The sequence below is a fragment of the Falco rusticolus genome, chromosome 16 (genome assembly GCF_015220075.1).
Source record: "Falco rusticolus isolate bFalRus1 chromosome 16, bFalRus1.pri, whole genome shotgun sequence".
Taxonomy (NCBI): domain Eukaryota; kingdom Metazoa; phylum Chordata; class Aves; order Falconiformes; family Falconidae; genus Falco; species Falco rusticolus.
Window position 1 is genome coordinate 1,752,019 of NC_051202.1, and position 23,677 is coordinate 1,775,695.

Consider the following 23,677-nt stretch of genomic DNA (forward strand, 5'->3'; position numbering starts at 1 on the left):
ATGATGACAGATAGTTGTCTGGCATGCCTCCTACAACTGCTTCTGCTGCCTCCTCCCCACCCCCAGAAAAAAAAAAAAAGGAATTTAGAGGGGACTGGTTAAGTTTTAAATGAGAAAGGGAAGTTGACTGCATTTTCAAGCCTAAAATGCAAACAATGGTTTTGGGTTTAGTGGGTATTTGCATGGTTTAACCTTAATTCCCAGTTAAAGGCAAAGTAATGCGCTTGTGCTTCTAATTGGAACACTTCCATTTTTGAGAATTCCAAGCCTTTTGCTGGGAAGTTATGGGTTAAAACTTTTAAGAGAAAACCATTTCTGGAGACTGTGCAACACTTGCAGTATCTTTAACGTGATTGACAAACGAGCTGTTGAATTTATGGAGAGCCCTGCTAGCATGGGGGCTAAAGGCATGCAGGCTCTACTTAGTGTTATAGACATAGTTGCTCTAAAGAGACCTGTTGAAAATAAAATTACTTTCTCTCCTGCTGTTCTCTAGATACACTTTCTGTCTCCCATGAAATGAAGCATGGCAAAGAATAGTAAAGAGGTACCCAAAAGAAAATATTAAGATCAACCTATCGGGTTAAGATACTACAATGAATTGGTATCTTAAGTACCCTATAAAAGTATAATTGTCATGAGACTCTTAATAAGTCAAGACTGAGAGATTTATTCCTAAATAATGTCATTTTTTTAAAAGATTTGCACCACTGTTTCCTCCTGTGACGCAGCAAGAGTCCGGTTTCATGGGAGACTTCACAGCACGGCTGCAAAACCTCTATGTGCATAGAGCTAATGTGATGACTGACTAATTGATTTAAGTCTTAAGGATGTCACGTGTGTTTTATCAAGAGCAATTCTGGGTGCTCCTTACATCTGGTGCCAGCCCTTCCACTGCGGAAGGCCGTCCACTTAGTATCCTCTCTAATTATACTGACTGATTCAGCACAGGCTCTAAGGCTATTCAGTCTGCTTCTTCCTTAGTAATTTTCTTTAGAAAGAAAGGTCATGTACGGTTTATTGTGTATTATTACAATAATTCTCAGATTATTTTTTTACATGTTCTTTTGTTTCATTAAGATACACAGGCATTGTATAGCCTTTGATTTCTATTAATGCGTAACTGAAAACATGAAAGACTTGGCCTAAGATGACTCAGATTTGTCACGGTCTCAAGGAAATATTCTGAAGTTCACAGCCTCCTAGGTACTGATTGCTGTTGTATAGAACAAGTGCCCAGACTCAACTTGCAGGATACATCACAACTGTGCTGCTCCTTTTTCACTTGAGGCAGCAAGACATCATTACGTTTTGGAGTCGGTTGAAATCGCTTCAGCTCTGGAAACACAGGTGCAGGAGCAATGTGGCTGGCAAAGATTAAAGCCAGCTATTTTCTTAGGTAGTAGTTCTAATGGCAGAAAGACACAGTATTCAAAAGCAGATTATTAATGCTAAGGCATATTAAAAGCAGGTGGAGACAGATGAACAAGGAGGAGGACGAAGCCTCCTAGAAGGTGGTTCTTTACCAAATTCCTGTACTTTAGACCCGTATTACCACTTCAGTAATATGCGAACAGTCTTGGGACTGCAACCTTGCACTTAGATCCTGAGTAACAAGATAAATTTGTTTTCACGTGTGGTGGCACCACAGGCTCCTGTATAAGGCTGCTTGTTTCCTTTTGGACAGACAAGTTGTATGGATAATGAAGTTCAGGAAATTAAGGTTAAGAAACAGCGAAAACCACTGTTCTCCTAATTGTGCCATGCTTACCTTCCCTGAGGCACACCTCTACCTTCAACAGTGCTCCCGCTGTTCAAATGTCTTCTTTCAGATCCAGCCTGCTCTATTCTTTCTCATACTTTTTCCTACAGGAACCAATCAGTGCATGTTAGGAAAGTCACTGAAACTAACCCAGTGTCTCACCTCATGGTAATATTAAGGGGGTTTGTACTGAATATAAAAAGGAATTCTAGCATGTCAGAAGTTGGAGGGCACCACGGTGTCCCAAACACCGTCTTTACTGCTAGCCAAGTGCTCAGCTTCAGTAAGTCGTTAGCTTAATGACATTTGGGGTTTGGTGTGCGTTTTGGGGGTGGGTTGTTGGTTTTTTTTTTAAGTCTAAAGACTTAAGAATGAGGAAATAAATCTTACACTTCTTCTGCTTTGGAAATGCGCTAGGGATTTTTTATTTTTAATTTCTGGTTTCGTATGTTGTTTTCTACCTAAAATTGTTCTGGTTTTGGGGTTCTTAAAATCTTTTTTAGGCACAAGCTGTGGTACCCTCAGTTAACTTGCATTCACAAAATGCAAGGTTGTTGCAGTCTCCAGGTCTTCCCTCAGCTTCAGGAGCAGAAGCCTTTTCATTCCCTCCATCCAGCTGCCAGGGAGAGACAGCATTTATGGAGGAAGAAAGAGTTGAGACACCAAAGGTACTGCTTAAAATCACCCTACTGTTTTGTGAAATATCATTTAGGCTGAAAAAGATTGTTGCCTTTTAAATTACTGCCTAGTAAAAGCACAGCTGGTGTAGTAGCTGTAGCTCCTCAATAATTAATCGAAGATCAGTTCCTTCTGACAGGGCAGAGTTCACCATCCTAGCACAAAGTGCTGTGGAGTTAGGGCTGAAAAAATTGCTAATTCAAAACTGATGTCACTTCATTGACCTTAAGTACACCTCCTGGGTCTCGACAAGTCAAACACAAAGACCTTTAGTGTCTAAACACTGGATTTGTGCATTTCTTGTATCAGCTGGACAAAATATATTGTGCCTGTTTCTCTAAATTTAAAGTATTCTCTGAGCATCAGATTTCTAGGTATTCCAGATTCTTTTTCTAGCTCTCTTGCACATATCTTTCAATAGCTGTGGGTTTTTTGATTGCTAATCTGGCTCTCGTATTCTTTGCTTGCATTCCAATCTTACCCCACTGTCATTTGTAAAAGAAAAATCAGCCTACAAAAGTTGGGGGAGTTCTTCTTCTGAAATATGTTTTCATAGCTTCTAATACATATATATGTGTGTGTGTATATATATAGCTTCTAATACAAAGGGTTCACTGCTGAGTATCTAGAGTAACCTGCTCATCCAAGTATTCATACAAATGAGACCAGCAAGGTGTAACGGAACCTTAAGAGGAAGCTTACCAGTTACCAGTTAGAGCTTTGGTGAGGAAGGGGCAATAGCTTACACATTTATGAAGTGTATTATTCTTCTTCTGGTGAAACTTTTGTTGTTCTCTCACGTATATTGTCACATTATCACTTCGATTTCAGCATGTTGTACTTCGCCTGGTGCCAGCAAAGGGTTTGGTTTCATGCTTGCCATTTTGAAGCTTTTATTGCTCACTTACTGGTTAGTTACCAACACCGATAAGTGTGGCTCTCGTTCTCCTCATTAAGTAACTCCTCGTGTGGTCTCTTACAGCTGGAAAGCAAAAAGACAGTTGGAAATCAACATTTCAAACTTTATTTTGCATCCCCCGTTTGCTTTTATAGATGCAGTTTGGCCAGAGTAGATCAACAAATGGTGACTACAGTGAGGTGTCAAATCACAACTGACTTGGGGATATTCAGTGTCTTAAGTATTATAGAACTTGTCTGCTGAAGACTTCCAAGCTTTGATCCATGTGCCATGGTAAACTGCCGAGAGCCAGCTGCCCACGTGGTATTGGTTCTCTTTTTCCTCTCCAGCAGTTTACTAAACACTCTTTCCAGCACTTTTGCTGCCGGATCAGTAAAAGGCATTTGAATGGAAAAGTCAAAAATGGAAAGTAAGGTGTGCAAGCAATTAAGCTTAAACATGTAAGCCATTAAATTAAAATAGAGGCAGAAGATGCAGAATTTCCCTGTGTAAGCATCATGGTTTTACTGATGCTCAAAATACCACAGAAATTCAAAGAAAATTCAGGAATTGTTCATTGACAGTTACATAAAATCACCTGTAGCAGTGCTGCCTGGTTTTATGCTAAATTAAGGTGTTTTTTCATCCGTATTTTACCCAGCCTGATCCTACCAAAACGGTAGGAGTGGCATGTGGAACAGGAAACTAATTAGAGCTTCTGAGGTACTGCAGAACACCCAGCCCAAAACTGCTTGACATGCAGGCTACGGTCCTCGAAACTCAAGTAGTTGCATATGGCAAAGAATTAGTGAAGGTACACAAAGACTCAGGACAAACTGGTTTGAAGAACAAAAAGAGTATTAAAATCCTAGGAGAATTTTATATTGCAAAGGTACCTCTAAAGGCCCTCTAGTCCAACCTCCTGCTAAAAGCAGGTCTAATTTCAAAGCTAGATGAGGTTGCTCAGTGCTTTATCAAGTTGAGTGAATCCGGGGAGGGGGATTCCACAGCCCCTCTAGGCAACCTTTGTTTGCAGAGTAGCACCATGAATCAAATGGACTTTTGCTAGAAAGGGTGCATTTATTGTATTCTTCTTGAACACATCTCCACAAGAATGCTGCAGAATTAAATACAAGACTGTTTTGTCATCATGCTTATCTGAGCGTGGTAGGCATAGTAAGGGGAAACAACAATATTGTACGTTTCATAAAATATTTTATATCTGTGACTACACTGGCAAAGGTTATTAATAACTTTAAAAAGAAAGGGGAAAAAAAAAAAAAAAAGAGTCCTGGAGAGGACAGTACCATGGAAATAAGAGTATTTAGATTCAGGGAGTCAAGAACGTCAGTGGTGAGCCTACCTGGAGGGATTTGTCACATGCAATTCTTAGCAAGTCTTACTTAATTCAGTAGGCTATAGGGAGGTTTCACGCCACGTTTAGACCTCCAGCGTGCCTGCAGCCTACGCCGTGGCAGCGTTTTCTTGCACTCTGGGGTGGCCCTCTCTGCACTTGTTTGAAAGCTGTCCCACCTTCTCCTTGGGCCCTTTAGGTGAATGGCTGCCTGCTAGACCCGGTGCCTCCCGTGGTGATTAGGAAGGGATGCCAGTCACTGCCTACCAGCATGATGGAGACTTCTATTGATGAAGGAATAGAGACAGAAGGAGAGTCGGAAGATGACCCTGCACAGGCCTTTGCAGCCCTTCAAGCAGCTCGCTGCGGGAAGCGACGTCACACTCTGGCAGAAGTTACCAACCAGCTGGTGCTGGTGCCAGGCACAGGTACGCAAGCGTGGACATCTCGAGGCTCATGTCATGCTCTCAGCGCTCCCAGGCTGAAGAACACTAGGCTTTAAGAGTCACAAGCACAAGACTGAGTTTCTTGGGTTTGTTGACTTAGCATTTGCCATAAAGGCCAAGGGGAAAAACACCACAACAAAACACCCCAAAACCTGCTGTACAGACAGTATAAAGCCAAAGCAGCGAAATACACAGCTGGCTACAGTCATGTACGACCTCAACAGCAACTGGTGAAGTCTGGCAAGTTGGCTCGTTCTTTTTCATGTAACCAAATGTCCCCAAATCATTCATCCCCTAAAGATGTGCTGGCAGAGGAGGACAGTGGGGAAACAAAAAACCTCTGGATTCTCAGGTATTCCAAAACCAGCGAGATGACCAAGCCTCGTCAGGATTATCTAAGGTGGGGAGCGAACACTGAACACTCTCCAAACAAAATAAACCAGTGAACATCAGCTGCGTAGTATCTTATTGCTGTGATAATCTAAAAACCAGCAGTAAATCCCCATTCTGGTACTGCAAGTGTTAAAGTAAATTGTAATTTAAGAAACTTGATTTTGTTTGTTTCATTTCCTCTAAGACAGCCACTGTAGGCAGGAATAGCTGGAGCCTGTGACACTTCCTTTGCTTTGCTAAATTGCTGCTGCACTTTCCTTTTATTCTGGTTTTTGGGTTTTGTCACAGGGAAAGTCTATTCGTTGGATGAAAACTCATCTCTGGGCAGTATCGATTCGGAGTATGACATGGGATCCATTCAGAGAGATATTAAATTTCTGGAAGACACCCCTTCCTTGAAAGAAATGGTGTTAACTAACCAACAAGCACCCAGAATGACAACGCCTTTCATAGGTCTGAGACCTGCCAATCCAGCCATGCAGGCACTCACCTCCCAAAAGCGAGAGGCTCACAACCGCTCTCCTGTCAGCTTCCGAGAGGGGCGCAGAGCTTCTGACACATCCCTCACACAAGGTAATTATAACCATTGTTGTGACACGTCATACCTAGACGTAGTAGTATATGTACTGCATACACGGGAGCACCAAGACTTGGTGGTTACTCAGCTTATTTTGCAGTTGCTGTGCTAACCAGATACGAATTAACTAACTTTCTGACAAGCGTTTTGCTCAACTCTTTTTCCAGGAATTGTAGCATTTAGACAGCACCTCCAGAATCTGGCACGAACCAAAGGAATCCTGGAACTGAACAAAGTCCAGTTGCTGTATGAACAGATGGGATCAGAAGAAGAACCTTCTCTGACGTCAGCTGCCACCCAGCTGCAGGACCTCATTAACAGTCCTCCGCAGGTACTTAAACCAGAAATCAAGCTCTGTCTTTCAGGTGTTAATGCTCTGGGGCAGATAAGGAATGGATGGAGTCTTCCGGAGATCTGAGAAGAGCTAATTTACAGATAAAGTTCCCTCTTCTCCTTCCTGTCTTCCACAGAATAGAGAGTGAGCATTTGCAGGCTAGCCTTTACCATCTTTGTGGTGTCAGTGGGGTGGCCTCGTTAGCTCTCCAAATCCAACGTTTTATTATTGCTTTTAATCTGAAAGATGTTTTAGATTGAACATCTTTCCCTGTTGGAGCTGGTGTAGTATAATCTAAAAAGCACAGAGGCCGAGTGGTAATGGTTAGCCTGATTTGCATAGTGAAATGCTAAATAGCTTCTACCGTGCTCCTGGTTACTTGTTTCAAATGGAACAGGTCACAGCAAACAGGAATAACAAGTTTCTGTTAAACCCCAGGAATAAAATGGGTAAGAAGTCCACAGGCACTGTAAGCACCTGCTGTTCCAGCTGAAGCCTGCTATTCTTAAAGCTCCAGCTGTTGTTTTCTGACTGCTGAAAAACTTCAGTTCTGACAACCACAAAGTTGTAACGTTTTCACAAGAGTCTCTCACTTGACGTAAACACGCTGCAGCGCTTACGGTATTCTCACAACAACAATTCACTCCGTTCCCCTGTCAGCACTCTCCAGCTTACTAGAGGTGCCTGCTCCATGCACAGCTTCCCCACTGCTGCTGAGAGCTTTTCACCTTCTGTTTTGAAGCTGTGAAATGAGAGCTGCACGAAAGCCTGTTCAAAGTTTGGGTGGTTTTCTAACCCTGTACATTTCCTATTTCGGAGGGCAAGTCAGAAAATACATTATATATAGCACCGTTCAGTTACAGGTGTAAGCCCTTGCCATTCTGTAGCACAGACAGTTCAAAGCTTTGTAATGTAGCCTCCTCACGGTGCAGTGAAAGTGGTGAGTGACACCAGAGACCAGTCCATGTGGCAGCTATGAAACCTCTGTCAGGGGAAATCCTTAAAGAAAGGGCTGAGGCAGAAAAGCCTCTTCTGGGGATGAAACTTGTTCCTCTTCTCTCTGCAGGAGGAAGCATCTCAGCAGCAGCAGGAAGCTGCATCTGCTTTCCCTAACGGTGCACATCCCCCATTATTATCCAGACGGCAGAGCTTAGAAACACAGTACTTACAACAGAGGCTCCAGGTACCACACCTCACCTCCACGGAAGCAAACCAGCTGCTGTTACTACACGGCAGACTTTTAGATCTTACTACTCGGGAAAATCAGCCAGAGGCTGAATTGGAAATTATGTTGTATTTTTTCTTTTGTCAGACGCTGACCCTCGTTATGCAAAAAGCATATTACTGCTGTTTTCCTACTCAGTCTGTTACTGTATAGTAGTATTAAAGCAATCTGAAGTAACTGCCAGTGAGCACCTGTTACTGGTGTTGCACCCTATGAAGGTTACGCACCAGCATCTGAGGAGCCACTTCTGACCCCCTGGGGCTCACTGTTTCTCTCACACACACACACACACACTTTTTTTTTTTTTTTTTTTTTAACCGATTTTCATATAGCTTTAGTTTATTAAAAAAATTTCCAGCTCACAGCTTCTCTTTCACTTGGGAAGAATCTTTCTGTGGATTTTTATGGCACTTTTCATGGTACATGCTATCGTGCAAAGACACTCTTTGTCTCAGGGTTGGAAGCCAATAAGCAGTAGTGGCTGTAGCTTTAGATCGTAGTTCTGTTGACAGCTTCGAGCTGAGCAGTTACACTGTCATAAAGGTAGACAGTCTTTCATTTGCTTAATTGACTAATGCATTAAATCAAATGCAATGTAAAACAGCACTGCCTTTCTTGCAGAAACCCACTCTACTATCAAAAGCTCAGAATACTTGCCAGCTCTACTGCAAAGAATTGCCCCGGAGTCTGGAACAGCAATTACAGGAGCACAGGTAAGAAGCTTGCAGACTATGGAGCTAAGTTATTTGTTCTTACTCTCAAGAGTAAGAAAAGGACTGGAACAATCCTTGTCCATTTAGAAATTCTTTGAAAAAGGAAACTTCACTTGAAAATTTCTAAGGACACAGTCCTCCTTTTTTAAAAGAGGGACAACAGCCCGGCCACCTGTTTACAAATTTCTCTGCTATGAGCTCTTCATCAGCTAACGCTGCTAGGGTGCAGGTATGCAGCAACACCTCATGCTTCCTCTAGTGCTGATGGGCCTACAGAAGCACAGGAGGAAGCTTCCCTACTACTTAAGAATGTTGTACTTAATTGTGCCCTTGTCCTCCCAACCACCCACTGCTTACAGCCTCCGTGTTGCTGTATTTATTGTAAATCAGAACATACATCGCCTGTTTCTGCCTGCTGGAAGCCCTGCAGGCATTGAGGTGTTTCCTGCCTCGATCCTGTGACCCTGCAGTTTTACAGTGAAGTCAGTCAATTTTTTCTTGTCATGTACGATCAGTTTAGAAGTGACAGTCCTCTGAAAAAAGTTAGAGTGAGTAGATTTGAAGTGTCCCCATATAACTGCACGTATTATAGCAGACAAGATTTTAATTGCCAAGTTAAAGGGCTGCAAGCACTTTATGAGCTCATAATTTGGTAATCATCAAACATGTAAGCAAGATAAGTACTAAAGACAGTTACTATCCCTGAGTCTTGTAAAAGAATCACAGAAAGAGAAGGGAGAGTAACAACCTAGCTGCGTGCTGTCTGGAACAGAGAGACTGAGGAACAAGGCTGTAAAAATACTACTTGATTTCAAGAAAGCAAGCAATCTGCAATTACTTTGTAGCTTACGGCCACTCCTGACAATTGTAGTTATTAACGCTAATCAAGAACTTAACTAACAGTATTGAGAGCGGCTTGGTGTACTCCTTTAAGAATAGGAATTCTGCATGGAGAGATAAGCTGAGAAGCAGCAGATTCATTTTCTGAACGCTGTCAGCGTGCGTCAGTAGTAGGTCTCCTATTTCTGCATGCTTTGGGAATTGGCTGGCAGGAGACCTCCACTTTGTCGTATCACAGGAATTTGTCAAAGGTAGCTATAACCTTGCATTGTGTTGTAAATTCTTCCTGTTTGTAAAAAGTCAAAAACATGGAGTTTCATAAAAGTTCACAGGGAGCAGCGCAGTTCAAGAGAAAAAAGACTATGGGAGGGGAAGGAGGCTTTGTTCATTTCCATTAGCGGCCAGCAACGCTGGAAGTCTTCGGCTCCCAAGTTCCACCGAGCAGGGAATAGCAGGCTTCAAATACAAATACAATGCATCTTATTCTTAGCAAACGAATTTAAACAATGCATGGGCTTAACTTCATGACACAGGAAAAATTCACTAAACGATTAAAAAGGTTATCAAAAAGAAGGTGTATAAACTTGCCCTCTGCACGTTTGCTGAAAGCTGAAGAATCTGGTCTGCTGTAAAATTTAATAAATGAGATTGCTCAGCAATTTTCCAGTTCTGTACTTCACTCCCTGCTGGAACTGTTTGAGTGCCTAGTATACACGATTCGTGCTTGCGCCTTAACACTTCCAAAGGCAAAAATAATTGCTGTTTATGTCCTTGATTCAGGCTGCATCAGAAGCGACTCTTTCTCCAGAAGCAGTCCCAGCTGCAGGCCTATTTTAACCAGATGCAAATAGCTGAGAGCTCATACCCAAGGTCAAGTCAACTGCCACTTCCATGCCAGGAGGAGCAGCAGCAGCAGCAGCCGCCGCAGCAATCAGCCCCGTTCAGCTTGCAGCAGCCCTTGAGCCCCGTGATGGAGCCTTCCTCAGAACAAATGCAATACGACCCCTTCCTCAGTCAATACCAGAAGGTACAGCTGGATCCACTGCCACCCTCCCAGATCACCAGCTCGTCACGGTTGTCATCACCGGTTCAGGTGCAGCAGCCACCACAGTCCTTACAATATTCCTATCAGACTTGTGAATTGCCTGTTGTCACCTCTTCTGAGCCAGACTACCCCGACCAGTGCCAGTATTCCATGGACCCAGCACAACAGAGCAGTGTAGCATTGCCCGACAGCCAGAGCGGCTCAGCATCTCATGAGTCCCAGTCAAACTATGATGCATTAACCCTCTCGGAATTGCCTGGACTCTTTGATTGTGAAATGATGGAGACTGTAGATCCCCAGCACAGCGGCTATGTCCTGGTGAATTAATGCCATGGGATGACTAACATGAGAATGGAAGACAGGACAAATGGAGAAGCATGTGAATTTTTGGTTTTTTTTGTTCCTACCCCAAAGTTCATGGTTATTTTTCAACCCTTGAATTAACAGGGGAACTAAAAATCCACCTGACTGGGAAAAAAAAAAAAAAGCAGGAGGTGGCATGAAGTGTTTGGCCACTAAGCTCCTCTTGCTGGTGGCAGGGGCTAGAGAACAGATAGTGCAGTTTCATCCCACAAAGAACTAGTTTGCATAGGAGGAGGCAAAAAAAGTGAATTTTAGAGGAAGGAAATAGCCCCCTTAAAAAAATTTGGGGAGTTTGTCAGCATTCACCTAACATTCACTTGGAGAAACAAGAATGAGTGCGCACTGCATTGTACTTCTTGGCAATAAAAGCAATAGTTTTCATTGAAATTCAGGGTAGATTTGGGTCTGCGCTGACGGCAACTGTAATACTCTGGAAACAGTAGCGTGAGGTGGAATCGAAGGAAAGTTGCACCTCGGCATCTGATTGCTGGTTAAGCTACTGATCTGGAACTACTCCGTGGGAAGTCTCAGAGATCACCAGGCACCTCAGGCAGCCTCCACTTCCTCCTGCTAGCAAGGAAACAGTATTTCCCGGGCCTGCCAAGGAACTCTTAACTGTCCGCTAAGGGATGCTTCTGGATCTCTGCTAAGTGACATCTTGACTTTGTCAAAATACACCTGGAACTGACACAGGGCACCACAGTGGTTTTTAGAGACCTCTGGGTGGGGATCAGAATACTAAAGGATAAAGGATTAGCTAACAGAGATACAGATGGTAAGAAGTATGATGAGAAAAGTCAAGAGCTGCAGCCAATGGCATGAGAAGAAAAAAAAAAAAAAAAGATTAAGAAGAAAGATCCACCTGGGTGGCTTTTGAAATCAACCCTTTCTGCAGGCGGGCCTTTGTGGAGGGCTCTGTCTTGGAGAAGTTCCGATCACTGGAAAGGATCCATCTGTCCTTTGGTTGCATTTTAAAAGCAAGCAAACAAACTGTGTTTTGAATTTGCAGTACGTGTTGCTGGTGGTTTATTGAGCTTTGTATATTTGGACAATTATTTAGGGTTTTAGAACTTAAGGATAAAAACAATGAGCTTAAAAAAACCCCTGTGAAGTGATAGTGCTGTGCCTTTTTCAGTTCTTTATCAGCCTATATGCTTTTTTCTGAAGAAAGTAGAAAATACCCCATCTATATCCTTGCTATAGCCAAAGTCCCTTCAGAGCACACGTTCCACCATGTGGAACATAATGTTTAACTTTCTGAGTGTTTTGATTGCTCATGTATATATAACATTGAAAGTATTACAGCAATATTTAGCATCACAAACTGTTGATGTATCAACCATTTCAAAAATACTAAACCCAACAAGCAGTTGTGCCTCCAGAACTTTCAGTCATGAAACAGAAGTCATAGGAGGATTGTTTAGGACTCTGCAGAAAATTTCCATCTCTGGTTTGGGGGTTATTTCTAGCCTTCAGGTATGGGGGGACATTACAGGCTGACAGATGAGGTTCACAGGGTGACAGTTCAGCCCTTTTCTGAGCAGACATTTAAGCACAATTGCAGGTTCCTTAAAGCACAAAGAACGGCAGAGAAACTGTGCTGATCACATATGTAGAAAACACCGCTGTTTGCCGGAAAGTTTGGTGAGCTAAGGTCTTTGATGCCACAGATAATGGGGACGTAGAAAGGTGGATAATCGGCCAGCATTTACAGCAATAAGACCACGTTTAAAGGTGGGACAGTAGGACTTTAGTCACTGCAGTGCAGGCTGCGTGAAGGACGAAGGGTTTAACAACCCACAGAAGGCACCTGGCATCCCGTGTGCTGCAGTCAGAGAGGAGGCAGCTCCTGTTGCTCCGTAGCCTGCTCTGATACTGGTCCAGTTGTGATACTGGTCCAGTTGTGCAGCTGGACTCAGCCCGTAAGCGCTCAGCTTCTACCTCTCGTACCACAAGTGATTCTCAAGGCATCAGCGAAGGAGAGTTGGAAGAACAGGGGTCGCATCCATACCCTGCTTATGTGATGCAAGATGAAGGGGGCTAGGAAGCTCTACTTTAAATAGTTGAAATAGAAAGAAAAGGGTTTTATTGTGCGGTTTGCCTCCCAAAGGGAACTCGCTGACACAGTAAATAGCTACGGAACACAGAAACCCCCATGACACCTTAAGTGACTAACAACGGGAAGGGAAACAGCTTGACAAATGCTGCAGCATAACAGACCAGGCATTTTGCTACTTAAAAAAAAAAAAAAAAAAAAAAAGGGGGGGGGGGCAATAAAGAGTTCTGTCCTTTCATTCCTTCTTCCCTACCCCACAGCATAATAAACACTTCCTAGAATTTTCATACCTGACCAAGCACTCAAGGAACTATAGTGAAAACGGCCGACGGGACACGCAGCTCCGATGGAGACAAGCCCGGTTCTGCTCCGGGGGGTGGGTTACTGCCACGACTATAACCACTTCCTTCCCCATCCAGCTTCAGGATACTGTACATTTCAGGACTCGAAGATAAAAATAATTCTGTTCTGGAGTTCTGCAGTTCATTTACCAGGATGTGCCAACTAGTCTAAGCTCATCTGAGCTTTGCAGCACTGGTAAGGGGGAAGCTACAGTGTTATTTAATGTAGTTCAGCCTGACTCTTCCCCTCAACCAAAAGCATATTTAACATTTCATGTAATTTCCTTTAAGCCAGTTAGACTAAAAGGCTTCTAATGCCTTCTAATACGGCAGAGCATCCGTTGGGCACCACTTCGTGCTACTTTGAAGTGGCTTTTTTGTTCAAATCTGTTATGTCTAACATTAGAGAACTGTGTACACTACTGTTAAGAGTAATTATTAGCTTTATTATCTTGTATTACAGACTCCTTTGAAGAGACTTTGGTGTGATGTATATGGGGTAAAAATTTCATATGGAGAAAAGTGCAATATGTGTGTGTGTGGTACGTTCTTTAATGTATTTTTTTAAGGAGTTAGAGGGTTTAGTCTCTGCTTTGGGATAAATGCACTAGTTTTGTGAACTCCAGGTTTGGCAAGTTCATCTGTAGTATTTACATGCAACTGATAACTCTGGACTCTGTAAAGCAATTACAGTGTATTAATACAAAATAAAGAATATGTGCATTTCATTTTTAAATACCTAGCGAGTTAAAGCAGCCACTGCCACTCTTGTGTTCTTAGTGGCCTCTTTTTGTATTATATGGAGGTTGTTTTCTCTCTGAGGCACCAAGTGACAAAAGAAAACTGATGCCTGCTGCGAAGGCTGGATTTTCTAGACTGAAGTTTGCTACCTCTTATTTGACATATTGGGGCAGTTGATACGACTGACTTTCGAAGGCAAATATGAATGCTTTGTCCATTCTAATAGCTTCAACAACAAAAAAAAAAGCTGCGTTTCTTTACTGCCTGCTGTGCCATGGAACGTCAGGAGCACGCCTCTGACACAGGCAAGCTCATCTGTCAGTGTGTCGCCTTGACTTTGAGAGAGGGAAAAGTTATTCTCAAAACTTACTGTTTTGACATTTTTCCACGTTATCAGTACGCACTAGTCAACAGGTGACACAAGCAGTTTTATGCCGATGTTATAATGCCAAACCGTAGAAACGCTGCATAGGAACAAACCTCCGCTGAGAAATACCACTTTGGATTTGACCAGAAAGAGCATTTACAGAGGGAGCTGCTTGGGATCTGAATTATTGCCCTATAGAAAGAAATTATTTTTTTCTTTTAGATATCATAGTGGAACAGTTTCCCCAACGCTCCAAAGTTACTGTGAAGTTTCTTGAGGTTAGGTGTTTATCTCCTGTTACATCAAGTAACAGGATTATTTATGTAAAATTTTTTTGTAATTTTTTTTTGTTCCCAAAAAAATTGTGTAATGAAAAAAAAAAAAAAGACTATGTCAAGGAGAAAGGTCTGCTCACCTACTTTTCTAACTCCACATAAAATTTTTACCTGTAAACCCATTCCTTCTCTGTCCATCCTCTACAGTGTTTGTTTTGGCCGCTCTACAATGCAGAGCAGTTTGGGACAGGCTGGGGGAAAAACCTCAAAAAATGCAATCAACTCTTTGCTGGGAAAAACAAAGCTCAAGTTCCCACTAAAAGAAACAGACTCAAAAACACTCTCTTAAACTCTTTAAACTAAATCTCCATCCTCTGTAGAGAAAAAGCTTACCAAAAAAAAAAAAATTAGGCTGGGTCCCTGTTAGAGCCACTCCGGAGAGCGCAGGAGCAGCTGTCAGGGAACGGAGAGCAGACTTTTCAAAGTTGCTTATGTGGTCGGGACCACACATACTTACCACAGATTTAATTCTTCATTAAACAACAACTGCATTAGTACAATCTAATGCTACAGATATGGTTACACCATGCAGTGTCACGACAGTTTTGTTTCCATAGGTGTACAGGACTGTCTTGCTTGGGAGTAGGCAACAGTACCACATAGGGATTTCATTGCCTCTTCCTAAATTAAGGATTTTTGGAAGCTCCTGGTGCAGCAGGAGGTTCCAGCGAGGTCCTGCTGAGCTAGTTACCCTGCCAGCTGCCAGGAGGCTGCGTTTCTGCATCCCGCATCCCCCCCTCCCCCCAGATTCAAGGCAGACCAAAGGCTCAGGGTACAGCACGGGATGCTGCAGTCCTTGTAGGGACTGGACAAATCCTGCCACAGGGTTGTTACAGCACTTTCCGCTTTCATTAATAGAACACTCAATCAAAATTACTCAAGGTGAGATTAAAAAACCAGTAGGCAAAGTGTTTTCTTCTGCGGAATCAGAAGCAGCAAGATCACCCAGGTTTTCTGCTCTCCCCCTCCTCACTTGGAGAGCAAGTGTCAGCTGGGCTGTGGGAGACCCGAGGAGGAAAGCCTCACTCCCAGCAACAGAACAAGACAGAGACACTCATTAATTGCATCCTGTTAACGACTCTCCTTAAAACCTTTTACCCTGATCTGGGCTGTAATAGGCTTACTTTGACTTAGTCTAAGACAATCTAGGACTTTCCCCTTAGATGAGAGGCTTCCTCCCTCTAGAACAGCAGGGAACAGCAGCGAAAAATTCATCTTACTCTGCTGACCGAAGCATTAGACCTGTGTCCTGTGGCGGGTGAAAGCTGGAGGTGAACCAGGCTCGTTCTCTGGGGATTTAAGACAGAAAGTTTGTATTCACAGAGAGAACGAGCAACTCCAGGAAAGGCTCTGGGGCAGCAAGATGCCGTGCTCTTCACAGAGGGAGCATCAGAGACCAGAAGGTAACTAACACAGGGAAAACACGACAGTTCTACAGGACTGCCACAGCAGTTACCTGACACAAAACGTCAGGATGTATGCGTGTACGTGGAAAAAAAATCTCAGTAACTCTTTTCTCAGCATCACCTTACAACGCTGTTGTGACCCTCAGCATTTACTGAGGAAACCCTTCCAACAGGAAGGAAAGTGCGATGCCCAGAGATCTCAAGCAAAAATTAGTGTGGTCCCCAGCAGGTTCCTCGTCCTCCCACGCTGGAACTGCTGTCCCTACGGCATTTGTGTCACGACCTCGGCTACAACTGGCCACAAACAGCTGCAGCTGAGCAGTTTGTATGACGCACTGGGACACAAGACACATTGCAAGAGCATTAGCAGGTCTGCAGGAGCACCGAGCGCCTGGCTGAGCGTCTTCCACGCTCCCGTGAGGCAGGAGTCGAGCAGCTGCAGGGCTCCACCAGGACGTACCAGCGGTGCAGGAGTGCCGAGCAGGCGCTGGGCTCCACCAGGACGTACCAGCGGTGCAGGAGTGCCGAGCAGGCGCTGGGCTCCACCGGGACGTACCAGCGGTGCAGGAGTGCCGAGCAGGCGCTGGGCTCCACCGGGACGTACCAGCGGTGCTGTGCCTTAGCTCTACACCAAGCTTGGCACATGCAGCATCTCGCTCTGGCTGCTTTCCCGCAGCTCCTCTGCCGACTCCTGAAACTCCTGCTACAGCCTCAGGCAGTGGCCCGGGCGAGGAGGGGGAAGCACCGCGTCTGCCTGCGCACCCACCCCAGCGGAGACGCCAGCCAGAGACCCAAGGGTGACTGGAGCCGCAGGGAGACGGGGCTGTCGTCGCTCCTCACCCAGCGGCACCAAGACAGGCTGCGGCCAGGGCAGGAGAACGCGGCGCCGGGGGCTGCTCTCCCACCCAGCCAGAGCCTTTCACCGCCAGCAGCCCAAGCCCAGCCAGGGACGGGCCCACCTTCAGGCGTCACCTCAACTCACCTCACAAGCTCTCTGGAAGACGCTCCCCCCCTCCCCCCAAATGCAAAGGCTAAGCCCTCCTTATCCCGGCGGGGACAGGAGAAAGCTCTCCCCCTCCCCGGGATAAATCCTGACTCGCAGACTAGGTCAGAGCTTTTAAATCCCTGGCAGAGCCACCGGGCACAGCGCTGCCCTGGGCCAGCCGAGCTGTCCCTGCCGGTGTCCCCTGAACCCCGAGAGATGGATCAGCGGCTGCCACGGGAACACAACGCACACGGGGCAGCAGCCAACTCTCAGCACGGGGTGAAAGCAGAATGCATACGCACCTCTTCTGCCAATTAGGCTTTTACAATCTGTGTGTAGCTTCGGAACCGCGGCCAAACTCGGCACGTAACATCCCTGTGGGTGTGAGCTTCAGCCTCTGTTCACCTGCACCAGAGCCCTGAACAGCCAGGATAAGCCTTGAGAAGCTTCAGCCCAAAGTCCTTTTGGTATAGAGCAAAGCGAGGGCAGGGAGGAGATGAGCTGAAGAGTGGAAAGCAAGCCATGAAGGAACGGGTGCACTGGCAGGAAGGACAGGGTGAGTGCCTGGGAGAAGGCTGCAGGAGCAGGTAGCCCCAGACAGCAAATACTGTCAGTGACGGCTCAAAAAAGACAAACCCACACCCACACATGCACTGCAAAAACCTGATCACCTGCACGTACAGGAAGGACCTTCTGCAGACCAGAACGCAGCCATGTGGCCAGAAAAGCTCCACCAGCGATGCAGCCAACAGCTGGAAGCTCTAGTCTTGCAAAGCTTCAGCCCAACCTAGGCGCTGCTCCTGCTGCTACAGACCTGGGCAGGTGAACAGCACCCTGCGTTTCGCGGGAGCTGCGCTGGCTGGGGCGCTGGCAGGACGCACCCCCCAGCTGCACAACAGTTCCCTGACAGGAGGTAAGAGCAGGTTTGTCAGCTGAAGTCTCCCCCCTCCCCAGCTCTGCTTGCCGAGATACTAACTCAGGGTTATCTGGAACGGCATAGGCGCGCTGCAGGCCGGGCGCAGCCCTCAGATGAGCAGCGCTGCCCAGAGGAATGCTCCCCATCGCAGCCATGCTTCTTCCCAGCTTGTGTCGAGCCCCCCACCACCTACACGCAAAGCCGGCACGCAGCGCCCATGCTGGTTTGCGCTTTGCTCACGTGTCCAGGAATTGTGTCACTTGGAGGCAAACACTCCAGCACTGGCAGCAGTCGTCTCCTTTCCAGCAGCAGGCAGTGCAGGGCTGTTGGCACGCAAATCCAAGCTGGTTTCCTTCCTGCAGCTCCTCCCAAGGGACAGACCTTCTCCCACAGCAAGCCACCAGGCCCATAAAAGCAAACCCCAGAATAATAAGAGCTTCACCTGTTCTTGACAGGCCCAAGACCCCGCGGCACAAGCAAGGCCGAGGGTATTTCATGGCTGCTGCTGAGCATCCCTTCATCGAGCTCCTGCGAGGCGGCAAACGCCATCAACAGAGCGGAGCCTGGGAGCTGAGCAGTACAGAGCCGGGCTCAGCACCACCTCAGGCCACGAGAAAGGTTTTTGAGGTTCTCCCTCTCTCAGTGGGACCACATGCCTTCGAGATTCAGTTCTTTGCCCCTTCTCAGCTCAGCCTCCAGGAGACGAGGGGACCATTCCCCCCTGCCACCCACAGAAACCACGTAAACACGACGGCTGATGTCAGTGGAGAATGAATGGGAGCATCCAGGCGTGAAAGCACTGGGAGGAACACGGTGTGGGAGAAGGGCTTTAAGAATAGAAGGTGTAGGTGGCATCTAGATTAACAGGACATTCGGATCCCAGCTCATGGCAAGGTAATTCCTGAGGGCTCCCAGACTCAGCGGGGGCTAGAGGAGTGAAGCAGATGGAGAGACCGATTCTGGCACAGCCAGAAAAACCTTCGAGAGGCACAGCCAAAGCCGGCAGTGCACCGCCAAGGGAAGAAGGACCCAGGAGACACAAAGATGCTGCCACAGGCGTCACCCCTGCCTTCCACATCCATCATTGCAAGGAATCCTGACCAGATCACATGGATACACACATCTTGCTGCTTGTGAGCATGTGGGCGTAAGAGTGCAAGTGAGATCAAGTTTATTTTTAATTGAAACCACATTTTCCCCTCTTGCAAGGGTTGTGGCTCTGTGAGGTCCATTTCCCACATTCACTGAAGAACACACGGCGCAGGTGGAACATGCACAGAACTCACTGCTGGACAACACGAAAGGGAAAGCTGTGGCTGTTCTGGGAGATGTAAGAAAGAGAAACCAACCAACCTGTCTTACCCTAACGGCTGTTATTTCCAAATAAGAATGGAGCTGGTGGGCAGAAGGCTGCATTACTTATAAAATAATAATAAATAAAAAAATATTGCGGGTGAATTTTGCAATTAATCACCACGTCAAATAGCAGCTGGATCTACTTAAACTGGAACTGCTTAAATAGAGCTGGCAGTCCAGTTAGATGTGCCCATCCTGAAAGGCAGAGGGGCTGCATTTTGGAAATTATCTAGATCTGAAAAGGCTCAACTAAGTTTATGCTCACACAAAAATAAGCAAGAACTCGGGTAATTTAGCCCCAGATGAACAGAGCGAGCAAGCTCTTTAAAGGTTCTTAGTGTACATTCCCAAAGGACCTGATCCAAGAAAAGGACTTGCTCACTGGACTGCTAAAGCCATTTCCAACACGCAAACCTATCGGACAACAAGGCGTATTCCAGTAAATGCTGTTCTATGCGGACATATCAGGAAGATTTTTACTTTATATAAAGTAAATGGGGAGAAAGGGCATCCTCTCTGTGTCCTTAATGGCATGCTCTCCTCAAAGGGTCACGACAGAGGATATTCTCAGAAGCAAAGAGCGGAAACAAAAAGGCACAACGGCAACAGACTGATGATACCTGGACTTCACAGGTACCGAAGCAGGGGACGCATGTGGGATGGGGCTTGCAAGCAGCTGCAGCTGCCACTGCTGAGGATGTGACTGAATGCAATGCTGTATGACAAGCAGGGGGGAGAACTTAAGCTCTGAATTAGTGTATTTTCTAACGAGGGAGCAGAGCATGACTACTTAATAATTTGCAAGAACACCCTACACGTGACACTGAAGAACGTGGAAGACTGAATATAAAATTATAGCAGAAATTAATTCCCCCCTCCTCCCTTTCTCCCTCCATCAGTGGACATTCAAAGCACAAAACTGGAAAGCTGTGCGTAAATTCTCTAGCCCTGCCTCCAACGGGGACAAAACACAAGGAACACTGCCAAGCAGGTCAACCGAGTGTAGAGAATTGCAAGTTAAGACAAACAAAAGCGTTGTGATTTTTGCTGATTCAGATTATTTTCTGACGGGAATATTATATTGCGTGTTTGGAGCGGAGGTCAGATGTCAGAAAGCTCATTTTAAATACGATGAAAAGAAACTTCTAATTGGGCAACTCTCACGGGGAATCAACCGTGAATTAGGTACACAAAACCTCAAAGGAATAAGAATCAGGGAAATGAATGGAGAAATAAGGCAGATTTAGCTGCTGCTGCAGCAGCCAGCCTGGGGCATAGGGAGTAACTGGCCATGGCTGTTCTCTTGGCACGAGAGAAACAACAGCACCAAGGCAGACAGAAAAAGGAGGAATTAATAAACCGATGCCGTAACATTTTACGTGATAACTAGAAAAAGATAAGTAGATAGGAACAGGTGCCAAGAGACTGCATTCAGGACTGAAATGTGCAGAAGAAGAGGCAAGGTAGGAACGAGCCACCCCACCGTGTGCGTGCACCTACGAGCCCATTTTACACACAAATGGACAAAACCAGCCCACGGCGATGAATACTTTTTCAGAGGGGCTACAGAGCCTTCCAGCATTTGTATGTGACAGGTAGGAGACTCTGTTGCACGTTTGACATTGACACCCCAAACCTCCCCAACCTACCGGCCGGCTGGGAATTTTGGTAAATATAAACTGATGAGCCTCCAGCATTTAACACAAATGAGCCGCCTCATAAAGAAATGGCACTGGTGAAAGACAGGAAAGACACAAGAAAGAAACTGGAGCAGGACAATCAGCAGGGAGGTAAAAACATGGGTGGGGAACAGAAAAAAGGAGATGCAATGTGAAAGCTCCACCAAGGAAGGGAAGCTCTCTCAGAGGGGATGGGTATGCCTCTTACTGCTAATGCCCCCTGCAAAATAATCAATGTTTCTTCTTTCAGCGTTATAGGAGTTGATTGCAAAACATCGGTACTGTTGCTTACGCCTCGAGATACCACTGTGCCACCAACTGAGGTTTCCAAGTCTAAAGGAATATACTTTGGGTGGGCTAAACATGGTATTAGCCTGATCTGGACAGGTTATTCTGATTCTTAGTGGCTGAACAATAGTAGAAAAAAAGAGTAATTACAACTAAAGGTGGACATCCAGGCAGACTAAGAAAATTTAGGTTAATGCAAGTGTAAAATCCCAAGACAGAACAGAAACTGAAGCCAGGGAAGAGACATGCCTAGCTCACGGTATCCTCTAATTTAAAATAAAAGGCCCCAAATGAAAAAAAATCAAACCTATGGTTTCAGCAACAGGGAATACCATTCAGTGCCGCTAATTTACCATCCACAAGCTGCCATCAAACAGAAATACCATATATTATATTAGAAAGCCAACAAATATTACAAAGTACAAGAAGTTGATCCTGGGGAATCACAGAATAAATGGTGGGGGCTGGGAGGAAGGGTAAAGACTGAGAAACTGAACCTTGCCAGCTCCTAAAGGGGCCAAAAGGCATATCCCAAAACCCACACATCACCACCGACCTAACAGCCACCAACACAGATGCAGGGTGCCCTAAGGCACCATCCCTGTCCTCAGCATCATTGCAGGGAACCCAACAGACCACATCACGGCAACGTGCTCGCGAGCATGTGGGTACAAGTGTGGAAGCAATTCGAGTCAGGCTTCGTTTAAAATAAAATCACCTTCCCCTCCTGTAAGAACTCACACGGTGGTTTGCTATATTGCCACAACATGATTCTCTGGAGCAGTTTCTAAAGAAGACGGTGTACGTGTGGGATCTTCCCGCTCCCACCAGCCGAAGCCGGCAGCAGGATGCCATGGGAACCTCTGCCGCTTCCCGAAGCTCCAGGGATGAGAGGGGCAGCTCAGTACACGGCTCCCATGGCTCGTTTCAAAAACTGGCTGCAACCCCAGGCAGGCAGCTTGGCTCTGCTCCCCTTACGCTCCGCTCACAGCAAAGCAGCTTTTTCTAACCCAGACTCCTGCAGCCGTACTTTTTAATCAAAGGTGAGACCGAAGCGCACACCAGCGGCACTGTATGACGGTTCCAGGATGCCCAAAACACTCTGCCCAAGCCCAACCTGCTGCTAAAAAGAAAACTGACTCGTGCTGCGAGATGCACTGATTTCTGTTTGTTCATCTACAAGCACCGACATCAACAAAACGCCGTTCAGGGAAAGGACACTCACACATCAGACCTTCCCAGTTTATTTCAAAAATTCTATCTGTCCATTTTTCCAGGGTTTTCCCCCAAGCACTCAATACAATATCCCTAATGGGAAGGCTCCATTTCCCATAGGGCTGTCAGTCGGTGTTAGGAAGGAGTTTATAGGGGTTTAGGGAGAGATCTCTTTGCTCAAAAAGCCACTTGGATGTGGTAATTTTCTGCAAGGAAAATGCCATAATGTGGTTTGCTGTGACAGTCCCTGCTGAAGTGACTTATCAGCAAATAAAGGCTACAGTGTTTTGATAAGAATCCATGTGGTGTTGGTTTGCAGAATAGGAGCCAAAGGAGTCACGCACGGAAAGCTAATAGAAGGTTTGTTCCCAAAATACTCACAAATGGACATTTACTTAGCTGAGAATTATACGCCGAGTTCTGGAAAGGTTAGGCGCATTTAGGGAGTTCCTAAGCTCTCTGCAGCTTGTCTCCTGCAGGCTGCTATCGCCGAGAGAAGCTGAGAGCGTGCAGCTGCTGACGTCAATGGGGTAAATAATACCGTGTACTGCAATCACCTGGGTCCGCGCTGCCCTTTCCCGGAGCCTGCGGAGCACGCTGCGCTGCGAACAGCCCGGGAAGCCCAGGGGGCTGCCTGCATGGCAAATGCTACATCAGCTCAAGTAAATATTCTCCAGGACCACCACCACTCCCCCCACAAAAAATTAAAAAAAACAAAAAAACCCAAAAAAACCCACACAAAACATGTAGCTTCTCAGGGCTCTCTCCTGCTCTGAAAGCACGGTATACAGCACCATTGCTCAATTCAAGAGCCGGGTGCTGTGATACACAGATGCCAAATAGCAAAACCTCTCCAAAGGGAGCAAATGCAACCTCCCTCGACCCCAGGACAGGCTGTTCCCTCTGCCAGTAACGGCTCCCATCTCAGCCACTTGGAGAGGCCGCTTTGCTGCTGGTCTGGGGAACTGGGAATTACATGGCCACAAAGCACCGGAGCTCCTTTCTATGGCTCTGCGAGACCTGGGGTCCTCTCCTTCAGCCACCGGCCCACCGCACCTGGTCTGCACGAGGGACTCGCACCAACCCCAGCGAACTGCACAGCACTGCTGGCCAGAAAATACCGCCAGGGTCCCAGACCTCAGCACCCAGAAAATACCGCCAGGGTCCCAGACCTCAGCACCCAGAAAATACCGCCAGGGTCCCAGACCTCAGCACCCAGAAAACGGTGGGTACAGTAACAGCAGATACGCAGGCAAGTAACTCCTTAAATACCTATAAAAGGCAGGATCCTCCCCACCTCCACTCAGAAAACAGTGCCGAAGCTGGCAAGTGAGCGCACAGCACCTCCCAAACCCTAGCCCAGC

At 46.0% G+C, this 23,677-nt stretch overlaps 1 protein-coding gene and 1 long non-coding RNA gene across 5 annotated transcripts in view; one reads left to right on the forward strand and one right to left on the reverse strand.

Moving 5' to 3' along the window:
• SIK2 (salt inducible kinase 2) overlaps positions 1–13,761 on the forward strand; it is a 55,265-nt gene extending 41,504 nt beyond the window's left edge. For all 3 annotated transcript variants that reach the window (XM_037409614.1, XM_037409612.1, XM_037409613.1), the window contains exons 9-15: positions 2,266–2,430; positions 4,892–5,120; positions 5,820–6,104; positions 6,276–6,439; positions 7,509–7,625; positions 8,289–8,380; positions 10,001–13,761. In XM_037409614.1, coding sequence (XP_037265511.1) covers positions 2,266–2,430; positions 4,892–5,120; positions 5,820–6,104; positions 6,276–6,439; positions 7,509–7,625; positions 8,289–8,380; positions 10,001–10,592 — 1,644 coding nt within the window. In that variant the 3' untranslated portion in view covers positions 10,593–13,761. The remainder of the gene's footprint in view (positions 1–2,265; positions 2,431–4,891; positions 5,121–5,819; positions 6,105–6,275; positions 6,440–7,508; positions 7,626–8,288; positions 8,381–10,000) is intronic.
• LOC119158102 lies at positions 21–19,982 on the reverse strand. Of its 2 annotated transcripts, XR_005107762.1 has the most exons (3): positions 15,689–19,982; positions 3,349–3,422; positions 21–1,866 (listed from the first exon to the last, which is right to left on the reverse strand). It is a non-coding gene; the product is annotated as an uncharacterized LOC119158102 (long non-coding RNA). The 2 variants fall into 2 exon arrangements; XR_005107761.1 differs by lacking the exon at positions 15,689–19,982 and having other exon boundaries at positions 3,349–4,885.
• Positions 19,983–23,677: the final 3,695 nt, after the last annotated feature.